The 14,079-nt window shown below is 41.1% G+C and overlaps 1 protein-coding gene across 2 annotated transcripts in view; it reads right to left on the bottom strand.

The window, feature by feature from the left end:
• Window positions 1-11,674, bottom strand: part of LOC137172906 (matrix metalloproteinase-16-like) — an 88,932-nt gene extending 77,258 nt beyond the window's left edge. The window contains exon 1 of one of the 2 annotated variants that reach the window (XM_067577500.1): window positions 11,141-11,674. In XM_067577500.1, the coding sequence (XP_067433601.1) occupies window positions 11,141-11,266 (126 nt within the window). In that variant the 5' untranslated portion in view covers window positions 11,267-11,674. The remainder of the gene's footprint in view (window positions 1-11,140) is intronic. The other variant, XM_067577501.1, reaches the window with a different exon arrangement.
• Window positions 11,675-14,079: the final 2,405 nt, after the last annotated feature.

Here is a 14,079-nt window from a genome sequence, read left to right as displayed (position 1 = left end):
GGTCTCCTGGCTGTAGCTTCATATTTGCAGTGTATATATATACTCTGTATTTGAGTGGTATCAATCTTGTCATTGAACTCTCAGCAAGAAAATGTATTAGTGCACTTCCCAAAATGAAGAGTGCCAATGAGAGTGCAAGTGGACTTCAGCTGTTATAAATAACAAAAAGCTCTGCTAGAAACAAAAGGAGATAGATTTCATGTCTAATAGCAACATGAAAAGAAAAACATGTATTTGTTATGATATCAGATAAAAATGTTTCTTGTTTAATGAACCAGAAATCATTTTTGGCATGTTTCTTTGATCCATTCACGCATTCAGCCCCCAGCCCCCGGACCCTAACCCACACCAGGCTTCAACTGAATCAAACCAGCCAAGTGTGAACACGTCATAAAACAAACATAATGTGCAATGTGATCATTATGTTGTTAAAAAACGCAATGAGCACTTCCTGAAAGAGTAGAGAGCTAATAATGAGGTTAAACCTCTCCAGAAATCATCGCACTCTTGAAATGGAAAGATAAGGAGTCCACCAGCATGCCCCGATGAAGGCTAAAATGTCTGAAATGCATCAGTGCCTATTTTTGGGCTCTCCACACTTGATTTCACTCCACTTTGAAGTAGAATTCTCTCTTACTTCTGATGCAAGAAGAGCCCGGCCTCACCTCGCTTCTCTATACTTTCACAGAGAGTGCTTTTCCTTTTCACCTTTTTCACACTATGAGAAAAACAGCTCATACAGTAGCTAATCTTAAAGGTCATTTTGCTGCATTTACAACTATATCTTACTTAGAGTTGAAAAATCTGAGCCGAAAGAGTTTAATACCCAAATATAAGACTTAAAGAATAGTCTCTAAGAGCAAGACTAAAACCAGAAAATATTGTCATCTTAAGCAGCTCAGCCTGTGGTACCAAAACACTCCACACGTCAGGAAAATAACAAGCAAGTTACCCAGTAAAAGAAAGGGCAGAGTTCTGGAGTGATTCAGAAGCCCTGTCCTCATCCAGATGCCTCACACAGGCACTGAACTGAGGTGAACCCGGGGCGTTCATGTCCTCGAACCACCTCTTAACCAGCCAGCTTGGCCCGCTACCTGACGAGCAGAAGGCGAGCTAATTAGCTGATGGGTGCCATCAAAAGGCCAACCTAAGGCTTAAGGCGGTGGAAACGCTCTATTATGGATGAGGCGTGCCTCGGGAAGCCTGGTCGGCATAGCAACGCGCAGACAGCGTGTAGCGGATGTTGACGGTTGTGACTGATCAGCTGATAGGAGCTGGGTCCCTCAGGTTACAGGGGCAGCGAGCCACTTGTGCAGCGGATCACATGTGCATTAACGGTTTACGGTGAGTTGTGGACATGACAGCTGAGCTTTAGTCAGAAGGTGACGCTGTACTTTTGACATTAAAGTGACTTTAAAAATGGCTGAAAATTTAATGAGAAACCATATATAGCATGAAAAAGTAATATCGGGGGGAGAAATGAGCTCTTAGTCTGGTGTGTTTAAAAGGTAACTGCGGCTTTAATGCGCTGGAATCAGACTTTTTTTTGGGAAATGCTACAATAAACTGGGTCTCATAAGAAAAAGAATTTTAAAAAAAACCACTCACTCACCCCGGGGCTTACAATATTAGAGGCAATTAGGCTTAGACTGTTTAGACCAAACGTTTAAATCATGCTTGTGATCAGTGCAGGTTTGCCACAGACTGCCAATGATTGCTCGAGCCAGAAAGTGGAGTGTGTTTACAAGCCTGAGCTACTCAGAGAAGGTTTATAGGCAGGACAGGACAGAGGAGATAAACGGTGCCTTGTATATTTAACAGTATTACTCACCCTGAGTTCACATAACGTTCCTGCATATTTCTAACGGTTCAGATACACCTATATAAACTTTCTTTCATAATTCAGAAGATCCATCTGTTAGCGGTAACTTAACCTCCAAGATAATGTTTCACATTATTATATAGCAGATACGTTGGTCAGATTGTGAGCCATATGGCACTCCGTACCCTTCCACAAACACAGAGTGACAGGTGTGTTATTTTGTTTGACGTGTGAAGTGTCAGCGGGATGAGTTTCTGCCAAAAACTGCCTGCAAAAGCTGTAAAAAAGGACAATAAGTTCCTCAACAAATTCCCCTGCTGTGGTCCAGTACCTGTAAGTACTGTGAGTCCTCTGGTTTTCATTCTATTCATCTACCCTGTGAACAATTTACACCCAGGGATGCTGAGTGAAAACAATTAGCTCCCTGCTAGGATATTAATCACTAAAGAACTTTGCCCCAAGTCCTTTTTTTTTACACCACAAATAACAGGTCTACCAATTATTACAAACTTAAGAAAGCAATTGAAGAAGAAATCAGACGTCAGAATCATTCCAGCTTTGATATTTATGGAGATTGTTAAAGAAAAGATTTATTGTATTTTTATGACTGGTAAGAACATCCAATTTTCATGGTTAGACAGACGCTCAAAACAGACAACTGAAGAGAAAACTTGCTTCACTGCACCTTTATTCAAGGAAGCCACTAACCACTGGTCCGACAATTTAAAAAAAGATGCTTTCTACATTTCTGAGTATTTGGCAGAGGAGAGATATTGCGTCGACACATCCAGGGAGTCAGCCGGGCAGCTGGGAGCGACTGACCGGAGCACTCGGTACAGGTGACTCGCCGAAACATGATCACGGCCTCCTGGGAAAGCCTGCCCGCCTCTGACCACCTTGAATAATTCATCGGGACACGCGGAACCACTGGCGAGTGTGCCAGGGTCGTCAAGGCAACCGCAGCCTTCCTGCCCACACCAGTAACCACAAACCCACACACATAATTTGAACCGCTGTAGTTGAATTCATACTGTATTTTCCATTTGCATAAGATTCAGAAGAGTCAACAGAACTTTTAACTTATACCAAAACTAACCTCTGCACCTCGCGACCTGATGCAGTGTGATTACTGCAGAGGCTGAGGCTATATATTTAGCCCCTGGCGCCTACACACATATATTCAAAAAAAAAAAAAAATGCTTTATGCATACGATGTTCACCATCTCAGTGGCCCCCATTAGGACAAAATGTCACAAAAATGTCACCCAAAAATGTCACAGTCTGATCATACATACTGATCAGAGCGATGCCTTTTTGAGTGGATAGTCTTTTGGGGTTTTCCGAAGCATTTTGACAACTAACGATGTTGGAAAATGGGAAAAAAATAGACTAGATTATGACATCAACTGATGTTTTATAAACTCCCTCTGCAGTATGCTCTCAATCATACAAGAAGAAAAAAAAAAAACAACCTCCACAAGGCTGATTGATATTCAGGTACCCACTTGTGTTCATTTTGGAATGAACAGTAATCACATATTCAAACATGCTGGTATGCGATTACATTATTGCAAACAGACACCGAGTGCAACTCACAAAACTGTGTTGTGTAAAAATGTGAAACTGCACACATCCCTTTGCATACACACACACACACACAAGCATTTCTGTCAACAGCTTAATTGACAGCCTTACATGCGATGCCCCGATGGCATCATCTAATGTTGCAGTTGTCAGTCACATTAAAGATTTAACAGCTCAGTAAGCTGTGACCAAAGAAGAAGCAGCTCCGAGAGAGAAAGATTGTCTGTTGACACACAGAGAGAGAGAAAGATTTAGAACAAAACACGACAATAACAAGCGGCTGCTGAGGGAAATCAGGTGTCTGTATATGTGTGTGTGTATGTCTATGTGATTATGAATCATTTAGGTCAGTGCGGGTGTTGTGTATTTCTGTAGGATTGGATGAACAGACTGACACAGACACCCCAGTGGCTCAGAAATCTGCTCTGTTATCGAAGCCAAATGACGTCAAGAGAGCTGCGCGAGTGTGTGTGTTTGTGTACTTGCAATACATATGACGGCGCAGTGAGAAATGAGGGCGAAGCACACAAATATAAATACACTCATATACACACACACAGGCATACAAGGTAAGCTCATACATAAAAAGTGTATGTGGGAGGAAAATAAGGCTGCATGGAAACAACAGCAACTATTTAACATCTAATTTGTTAAAGATAAGGGTGATAATCATATAGATTGTTTAAAAAACTGTTGTTGTGTGTGTCATCGGTAGTTTGAAGTTTAAAGAAGAAAATAAATAATAACTGACTATATTTTCATGTAAATCAATGACTGGGGTAACAGAAAGGCAATTTAAATAGCAGTCAGTTGATAAAAGGTTTTTTACATTTGCTGCTCTGAACATTTATTTCTGGGAGGCAAAAAAAAAAAAACACCCTCCATTGCAAAAGTGATGCATTTTCAATTTAAGGGCTATTTTGTACAACTGTGTAGAGTAGTTAAGTACCATTGCTGATAACCACCGTGGCAGAGGAAAGAAAAAGAACATCAAACTTCATTAACAGAAAATTCAAGGAAAAACACACCAAAAGTACCATGTACACTGTTTGACTGCCAAGTGATTTCTGGGAAATGCAGCGCCTAAAACAATATGCCACTGAGCTCTTATCACCAAAAATAGCAAATAAGATCTTTCAGATTATTGTAACACAGTTTTGGATTGTTATGCAGTTATATTAAAGCCTAAATTTAGTCCAGCAATGACTCTCTGAATAACAAAAATCTACCACTTCTTTTCTTTGGTCTGGTGACCGTCAGGACCGCAGCAGATCTGAGGGCAGGGAGGGAGATGGAAGCCACTGGCCTCTGTGCAAATATGACTGGGAAGACAGACAACCACACACACAAACACACACTGCATGCCGGGTCAATTACACGGCGTGGCTACAGATGAACACATGCACAAACACTGAGCAGTGAGAACAAAAATCCATGAAAGTAGGAGAAGCCACAACACATAGAAACAGACACTAGCGCACACATTCACACCAGTTGCTTTCCATTATTCAGATGCCACTCAGAGGTCGAGAATGCCAACTGGTAACACGATCGGTGATGGGAATGAAGCTCTACCGTTCCCCACATGGTGACAACAGCGCTAAGTAGTTTGCATTGGACGAGACAGTGCTCGGGGTTCGCGGAGTGTTGAAAACGGCTACAGTAGTTACAGCGGTATGCGATGGCTGAAATCTACACCCAGATACTGATGAGACTAAACTATTCACACATGTAGAACAAAAATTTCCACCTACCGACACGTCTAAAGCTCACAAATGTCCTCACATTGTATCTATATTGTTTAATCTGTACGAAAACCAAACCGTAGAAAAGTTGTGGTTTTACGTTGGTTTGGTTTGCGTTTTTTTTTTTTTTTTTAGGAAGTCTCTTCACCACAAGAAATTAGAGCTGCAACGATTAGTCGATCGTTCTGAGTCATTTTTTCCAAGAAAAAAAAAATGCAAAGATTCTTGGCTTCCCGCTTCTTACATGTGAATATTTCCTGGTTTCTTTAATCCTTCATGATAGTAAACTGAATATCTTTCAATTATTGTTTGGTTGGAACAAAACAAGACCTGTGAGGGGTCTTTAGGAAACAGCGGTCAACATTTACCACCATTTTCTGACTGATTAATTCATAATCAAAAGACTCATCGATAATGAAAATAATCACTAATTGAGTAGTCTGAGCACATGGTTTCTGGATCCTGAACAAAGTCTAATCAGTTGTTTCATGATTTTATATTTGTCGACCACATTTCATGGAAATCTGCTCATAAATATCTGAGTCACCACGCTGACAGACAAACAGACAGACAGAGGGAAAAGATCAAATCCATGGTGGAGTTAATAATTACAACTGACAGCCAGCAGAGTGGAGCCAAACCAGCTTTTATTAATTCATTCATCCATCTGAGACAGGATGTGTTAACAGATGGGAGTACACCGGAGCAACTTTGCTCTCTCTTTGTTGTGCAGCAGATTATCTCTGACTAAGCAACTTCGCTTTGTCTCCGGTGAGCACAGCGGCATGATTCAAACACTTAATGTGACTCAGAGGGAAGCGCTGCACCTGATGCCTCGCTGAGAAATACTGAGTGTGACCGAAGCAAAGAAATGCTCATAAAGCTTTGGCTCTTCCACATTGTTGTTGTCGTGTTTCTTGGAAAAAGCTACTGTAGTGAAGAAAAGAAGAAAAAAAAAAAAAAAAAATCATCCATGAGTCAAAATATCTCAAATCCCAACAGAGAGAAAAGAAGGTAAGACTACAGAGCACAGACATGTGAGGGATGCAATGAGGATTTTATCTCACTGACACAGTTGGAAACACACAGGCATGTCGAGTGAATATTTTCCTGTTTCACTGACATGTTAGAAAATTCTTGAAATGTACGTATCAGTCACATGATGCCTGCATTCAAAGCTTCAACCGTTAATTCTGGAGCAGCTTCAATCCGATGTAAAGCCAGCAAAGCATTTGGCTTTCATCACTGCTAAATGTGATGTTGTATCTTCAGCTACCACTTTAAACAGAGGCCCTGTTCACACCTGCCGTTAAAATGCGTCTTGGATGATCCGATCACAAGTAGACAGCTCTTAGTACAGGTGTGAATGCACCCAAGACACATTGAGGACGCACTGAGATCCCATTACCCAGACCACATTCGGAGATGGTCTGGACGGCATATGACCACGTTCTTTCAGTAGTGTGGACTGAATGTGTCCTGGACCACATTGAAGGACCGCCTCCTCAAGTGACCTGTCCTCTATGTAAGTGGAAGTATGTACTCACTTGAATGCCAATGGCTTCATATTAAAGATGATGACTGGAGCAGAGAGTATGAAGTTAGCAGTATAGCTGTGAATGCAGCAGTGCAATGTGTGTACAGTTTAAGCTGTTTGTCAGTGAATAAATGCTACAACTACTCAAAACTCAAGCCAAGTTCCCGTGTCTTGCTTCCCACCTGCTGATGAAAGTGAAGTGGGTTGGCCTCAAAGTTAGCGACAACGGGTTAGCCTAACCTGACCAGGCTCACTTAAAGTGGACTGACCTTTAAAGTGGACCAGAAATGTGTGGCTACTGAGTCTCTCCTGAGTTTTTCTCTCCTCTGCACCGCATTTGGTCTTTGCAAACAGAAATAATGTACATGTTTATTCACATATAGAGCGAGGAAGTGAGATCTGATCACAAGTGGTCACTCAAGACGCATGTGGAGACATATTCTAAGCCAGGTGTGAACTGACGTACTTAAGAGCCGCCCACTTGTTATCAGATCACCTAAGACGCATGTTAATGCCAGGTGTGAACAGGGCCTGTATGATAGGAACACATACAGTAGCTGAACACTACTCCAGATGCCTGCGTGTTTGTGAGAAAACTCTTATGCAAGATTAAGCGAAATTTCATCCTAACTGACACCGTCGTACACAGACAAGAAAAAGAGATTAAAAATCCATTATCTCTCTCTTAATTACTCTGTGTTATATAAGAACTAATGATAAAAATAACTCAAGTTAGCTCCACTGCTTGCATAGCCCACCTACAGTATCTGGCCTCACAGAGAAAAAAACATTCATAATGAATTCACCGGCTCACACACAAAGTCATCGGTTTTTCACACATAATCAATATGGATTGAAACGGAAAATAAAACTCACGAGGAGATAAATGAAATTAACTCGTGGCTGTGCCGTTGTTAAGGACATTGTCGCATTTGCAGAGAAAATTACTTCTTCAGGGAAGACAGTCAGGTAAACAAAAGCTGAAAAGCTTTCAGAAATATTTCAGGAGTGAGCACAGACTGGCAGATGCATAGTGTTGAAGTGAGGTCTTACAAGTTGGTATTAATTACTGTTTTATCTCTCAGCTGCAGGCTGTACTTTCTGTAAAATTGCAATCCAAAGAGAAAAAAAAAAAAAAATAAAGAAAAGAAAAGAAAAGGAGAAACGTTGTTGGGGAACAGTGGTGATACAGTCATTTCTGCCATGAAGCCAAATCCAGGAAGTCGGCACTAAAGCTGCCATCCAGGAGGGTAAAGTTCTCTGAAAGACCGCAGTCTGGCCAGCAATTACAGGCCAGGTTCTGGATGACCTCCCACATCAAAGCGCACCTGTTATTTAGAGAAAAATACTCATCGTACTCTTCATTATTACCCTCCATAACCTGTGGACACATAGTCATAACAAGTCCAGTAAGTGGCTCCTGCAATCTCCACACTGAGAGCAGACTTTCTCTAACCAGCAACAAAACAGCACACACGGACGTCAATCATCCTTCTAGTAGCTGTTAGTTTTGTCCAAATGCAGCATCATTCTGGACGAGGCTTCTGAACTGGGACAAATACATACTGTAAGACACGTGTTAGGCTGTGACTTAGCCCCACTTAACTGCCCCTCTGGGTCAAATAAAGTATCTTTTTTGCATTCTGTTGCATCAAATTTTATAACTCTTTGCTCACTGAATGTGCAATCTTTCCTCCGGAGACGTCCTACTTGACATCCACACTTGAAAGTTGGCCAGTCTGGCTTTTTTAGTTGCACTGGAACCACTGCTTTAAAAAGACAACTCATTGTTCAAACCTTTAAAGTTCCCCTCTACTCGAAAATGTGTTTTTTCCTTCTTGTTCCTTCAGCTGGATGTTTGAGCGTCACTGTGCAGAAGGAGTCTGTGTACGTGCAGAGTTTGTTTACACATTCATCTGCTGAGGGAGGAAAAGTTTTTCTGTTCTCACCTTAAACCCCAGTTTAAAGGTGCAAACCCATGAGCATGATTTGTGACATCACAACTAGTTAGGAGCCAATCGTGGACCAGTATACAACTTACACAAGTGTGATGAGGAAACTTGACGTCTTCAATGCACATAAACTGAGAATGCACTTCTCTGTGAAGTAGAAGACAACTTGTGTCCAACAGTTAAATGTTTGAAATGAACAATATTTGAATATTCATAGATTGTGGATTTTTAAAGAGGTAGAAGGAGACGTTTTAAGGATTCTTAACATGGTAATTTAACATTTTTGGTGGAAAAACATGTCAGGCACAATTTATTACTCCAAGATGAGTATTTTTATATGTCCTCAAACATGTCTGGAGAGGATCTTTAAAGTTTGCTCAGTCACAGGCTTTCCAGCAGACCCTCACTTCTGAGATACCTTGACCAATGATGATGGTTTAATTAGGCACCGTAAACGGCTCGCGTTACAACGTAAACGTCAATACAGGGAGGCTTTACAACGCCACAACTCATGCTGTCTCATCAGGAAGCTGAAAAACATTTTGTCTGCGACGACAATAAACCGAAAATACATCTTTTCAAATTAAAAGGTCTCATGTCTCCTGTGGTTTCGCCCATAGAGCTACAAGGGCACGTTTCAGACATTAAAAAAGTCAAAGCACTCGGTTGCCACAGACCGAATTACATAAGAATAACAATTCCGAGATCACTAAATTACAAGTAGCTCGCATAAAACGGGCAGGATCATGACAATATTCACAAAGAAAAGCAAAGCGTGAGAAAGAAATTAGAGAGGACAGAGCTGAGGGAGGATGACAACATGCAAATGGAGGCGGAAGATGTGGGAGAAGGAAATGTTGAGGCGACTTGAGAACTTGAAATAAATACTAAAATATGATGATGATGATGTTGATTCCAGCCATAATCAATACTTGGTTTTATTTATATAGTTAATTCCATCTTGCAACAGAGAACAAGGCTAGATATTACTGTGAAGAATGGGTTCTGACATCTGTTTGGCCAAGAAAAAAAAGCTTTTTTAGTCATTTTTAGGAGAAAACGGTCAACTTACTCAGTCCAGTGTGCATTAAGATACATCTGCTGAGTGAAAAGAACAGCCCTCTTTACATCTCTCTAACCGTCTTCCTCTTTCTGTCATGTGAGCTTGGACATTTTAACCGAATAACCTGTAGCATCTGGACTGAATCTGCTGCCTGCCTTTCTCCAAAGGGAACGGTGCGGCATGCCAAGCTTGCAAATCATGTGGATATGTGGATGTAGGACTTGAATGACTGTCAGTAGACATGCCAGGATGTTCCTGTGTGGTGTCTGTGTGTGTGCAGCCAAGTGTGAGAGACAGCGAGGGGGGTTTAGCGGGGCGCGCTGTAACACTTTATGATAGGCTTATGCATTCAACTCTGGCTAAATAAAGGAGGATGTCAAATAGACAGATCAAAATGTACCCAAATTTCACTCAAAAAAGGAGGCGAGCTTGTGTTGGTTCTGCAGGATCGGTAGTATGCAAGTCTCGAAAAGCAGGAGAAAAAAAAAAAGACAAAAAGAATAAATATTGATTTTTTTTTTTTTTTTTATAAAGCTGACTGTGTGTTTAAGTTTATTGGTGTAACACTTGTAGCCTGAAGGCTTTTAACAATCTATTAAAGCTGCAGATCAGGTTAAAAGCTCAGTTTGAAAAGAAAGGTTTTTTGCTCTGTTTAAATCTCATCTAGCTGCCCAAATCGCTGCCTGTAGCTCCTTAAAATCTGCCTCTTTTTTTTTTTTTTAAAACAGAAATTAGCCTTAGAGTATGTGCTGCTTTTGATTTGACACAAGTGCTTCTAAAGCGGAGGTACTCATGTCCTGTTTGAAAAATTTCAAGTCACGGACTCCTGGAAACTCAAACATCTGGCATTGGATCCACTCTGAATATCTGCCCTACTGACTTCTTTGGGAAGATTTTTGCTGTTGACTCAGGATTGAATTGCATGAATATGATGTGTTTATGTGGAGAGACAACATGGTCAGAGTGGATTCAAAACTGCAACAGTCAGTCTTGCAGCCTTTCTTTACTGTCTTTAAAGACAATTCCTACACTGAAAATGAGTCTCTCCTCTCTTGGCTTGGTGAGACTTCTCACTTTGAGAACAACATAAACAAGCACATAAAGGCAAAAAAACAAGAATACAATCATTGAATTCACTTCCCCTCCAGATTATGTGGGTGTTTTTTTTTTCCTTAAAAAGAAAAATAAGAAAGTGGAGAAGGGGATAGGATGGGACAGCCCAGCTGGACATCTCACAAAGAGCCTGATTGTTGTTGAAGCCCCAACACAGAATGAACCCGGGCTACAATGTGCCTCAGACAGGCTGCTTGTGAAACCAGACCAAAAAAAAAAGAAAAAAAAAGAAGAAATATTTCAAACTGTGAGGAGGGAAAAGCGTGACTCTTGCTCCTATAATGAAATCTCATGATGTCAACAAATAAGAGTCCCGCTTCTTACCTCCACACTGAACGGCTGCTCCTCTCCGTTCACGGCACATAAAATCCACAGCAACAACTGCAAACATAACGTCCCCATACAGCTGCTATTAAGACATCTCCTACTGCGGAGCGCCGGTAAAACCATAGTGAACCCCGCTTGTTGTCGCTTCTTGTCTCTGCTCAGTTTTATTTACAGTCGATACAAAAACAAACGGACACCGGGAATAAATCCTAGACGTTTAGCAGCAACATTGCTGAAGCCTCGGTGTCTCTCTTGCGGTGCCGAAAGCAGAGAGGAGAGGAGAGGAGAGAAGGGGAGAAGGAGCGGATTCGTCGAGCGCTCTCGGTTCCAGCTGGAGGTTATTCCCCCCGGGGATAGAGTCGCTGTTAACGCCTGTCAGCAGCCTCCCGGTCCCGCTGTCCCCGGGTGAGTCCTCCAGTACACCGGCCGTTGTTCCAAGCGGACGCGTCCAGCCCGTTTTCCGCACCGCGCGGCATAGCTGCCCGTTTTCAATCGTGTTTCCCACCGAATGCGCATGTGCGCACTGGCAGGCGCGCCCCCATCCCGCTCCTCATCCACATCCACCTATAAAATCAAAACAGTCACTCTGTGTTTGAGATGGTTCTGTTAATCTTACAGGTCGCTGTTTTTTTTTACAGGCAGTACATTAGCCTATAGCCTACTTGTTCATGTAAACAAACACTCTGTCCAATATTTCACCTCTGTCACCCAACACCAGTGTCCGTTTATCAGGATACAACTTTTGCCCATAACTTCCTAAATACGCACAAAAAGTCTCTTTATTCCACTTTTCAACCATATTTTTACATCACCGGTTTGGAGAAATCGTGATACAGGAAAGTACTGAGCTTTTTTTTATTACTTTGCTTTCATTTATGAAGAACTAAAATATATAAGAAAAGTGGAGAGAAAACATGTAAGAAATGTATAGTTAATGACCTACACTCACTGGCCACTTTATTAGTTACACCTGTGCAATCTAATACAATCCAATACAACAGCTCAACCATAAATTATACATTTATGAAGCTTATATATTTCAGTTTTTGTGACATTTTCAGAAAGGTGATAATTCTACTTTATGTTTATTACAGAGGTCGTAGTGGGTGGTGGTGGTGGTGTCCTGGAGTGCATTATATTGAAAAATGTTCCTAATATTTTACCCCCCTCATGTATGTTAATGGAGTGGACAAAATATTAGGAACACCATTAAATATAATGGACTCACTACCCACTACGACCTGAATAATAAACATAAAGTAGAATTATCATAATGAAGTGGCCAGTGAGTGTATATCAGGACAAAATGCAGTTGAGGCTTTGCTTTTATACAGCCTTAATTAATTATACCTATATTTTTTCCTGACATAAATGTTTCAGTGAGTTGCATAGAAAGTTGTATGAGAACACTTTAAAGAAAAAAAGGTGAAAAAAGGTGTTTTATTTTTGCATATTTTCTATCTACCAGCACAAGACAGCATGTTCTATTGTATTTCTGTCTCTCTGTATGGTGTCATTTACTGTATTTATTTTGTAGATCCTTCAAGTCCACTAGAGGGCGATAAAAGGCTCAGTGTTCAATTCAAACACAACCATAACCCTCAGCGTGATATACTGTAGGTGACTAATCCTACCCAGAAGAGTCTTTTGTGTCACAGCACGTCTTCCAGTACAGTGGGTGATGATGATGATGCCCGTCAGGCCTGTCATACTCTAAAGTGACTGATGTTTTCAAGGTTTAAAGAGTCTGCTTTTACCGGCAAGGCTTTCATCAAGGTCCCATCTTTGTCACACTCAATATAAAGCATATTGTTATAAGTTTATGTAGCATATATTAAGATTAAAAAATATGTGCGGTCACCTGGCAAAAGAGATATGTTGACTTGTGGCTCCCTCGTAATACATAAACAAAGCAGTATCTAAAGCCATTCTCTAATCTCCTTGGATAATAGAGAAGGGTCACATCTAATGAGCCAGATCAATGATTTTCCACTTAGACTAACAGCAAGGGATGAGAAACAAGTGCATGTGTGTGTGTGTGTGTGTATGTGTGTGCCACAGCCAAGTTAGGTGAGCCACACCATTAGCCCATTGATGAGGTTTCAATTTGCACACACACACACCACCACCCTCCTCTAAGGAATTCTCACCCATCACACTCAATGGGAAACTCCATTTAAAGTTTTGAGAAACATCAGCAATCCAATTTTTCAGCACAATTATCTGTTTGACCCCTGTGTGACCCAAGAGTTTGTGTAGGACACACTGTCACACCAGGATAGTTTAAAACTAACCTCATCATGCTCACTATAAGTCAAAATGGGACTATTATTAATACAGTTTATACACAGGAATTCAATGTACATCACACTTCTACACACAGTAAATGACAAACGCTGTCTGATACTCGGAGATTGACATCATGTGACACAGTTCATCACGGGTCGATAGGATAAAGGGATGTGTTGTGCTCTGAAGTCTGCTGACCCACATGGCTATTAGTTCACACTATGAAGGCGGACTGCAGACTCATAAAGAGCTGATTTACCTTTGCACAGCTGAGCCCCTGTTTAGACACAGCTGGTTGATTTACCCCATAAGTGATGAGAATATAGACAATAAAGTCACCCGGGGAGTCCCATGCAGATAACTTACTTATGTTATAGTGACAAGTTCTATAATGGCAAAAAAAAGCAACCTAGAGTTAAACTTTACACCCAGATTGAGGCCTTAAACTTCCAAACTTAAAATATTATTTCTGGGCTGCACAAATGAAGCCTTTGATAGTGGGCATTCAGAATGGCACATGCTGGCCCCTGCAAATCCTACCTTTTCTAGATGCACCTATAATAGAACTGGCAGACTGGACTAAGATCACTGTTAAAATCTGGAATAAAATATAGCCAGCTTTTGGGCTACCAAGGCTAATCGCATCA

The sequence above is a fragment of the Thunnus thynnus genome, chromosome 21 (assembly GCF_963924715.1).
Source record: "Thunnus thynnus chromosome 21, fThuThy2.1, whole genome shotgun sequence".
Taxonomy (NCBI): Eukaryota; Metazoa; Chordata; class Actinopteri; order Scombriformes; family Scombridae; genus Thunnus; species Thunnus thynnus.
This window is presented reverse-complemented; position numbering and strand designations above follow the sequence as displayed.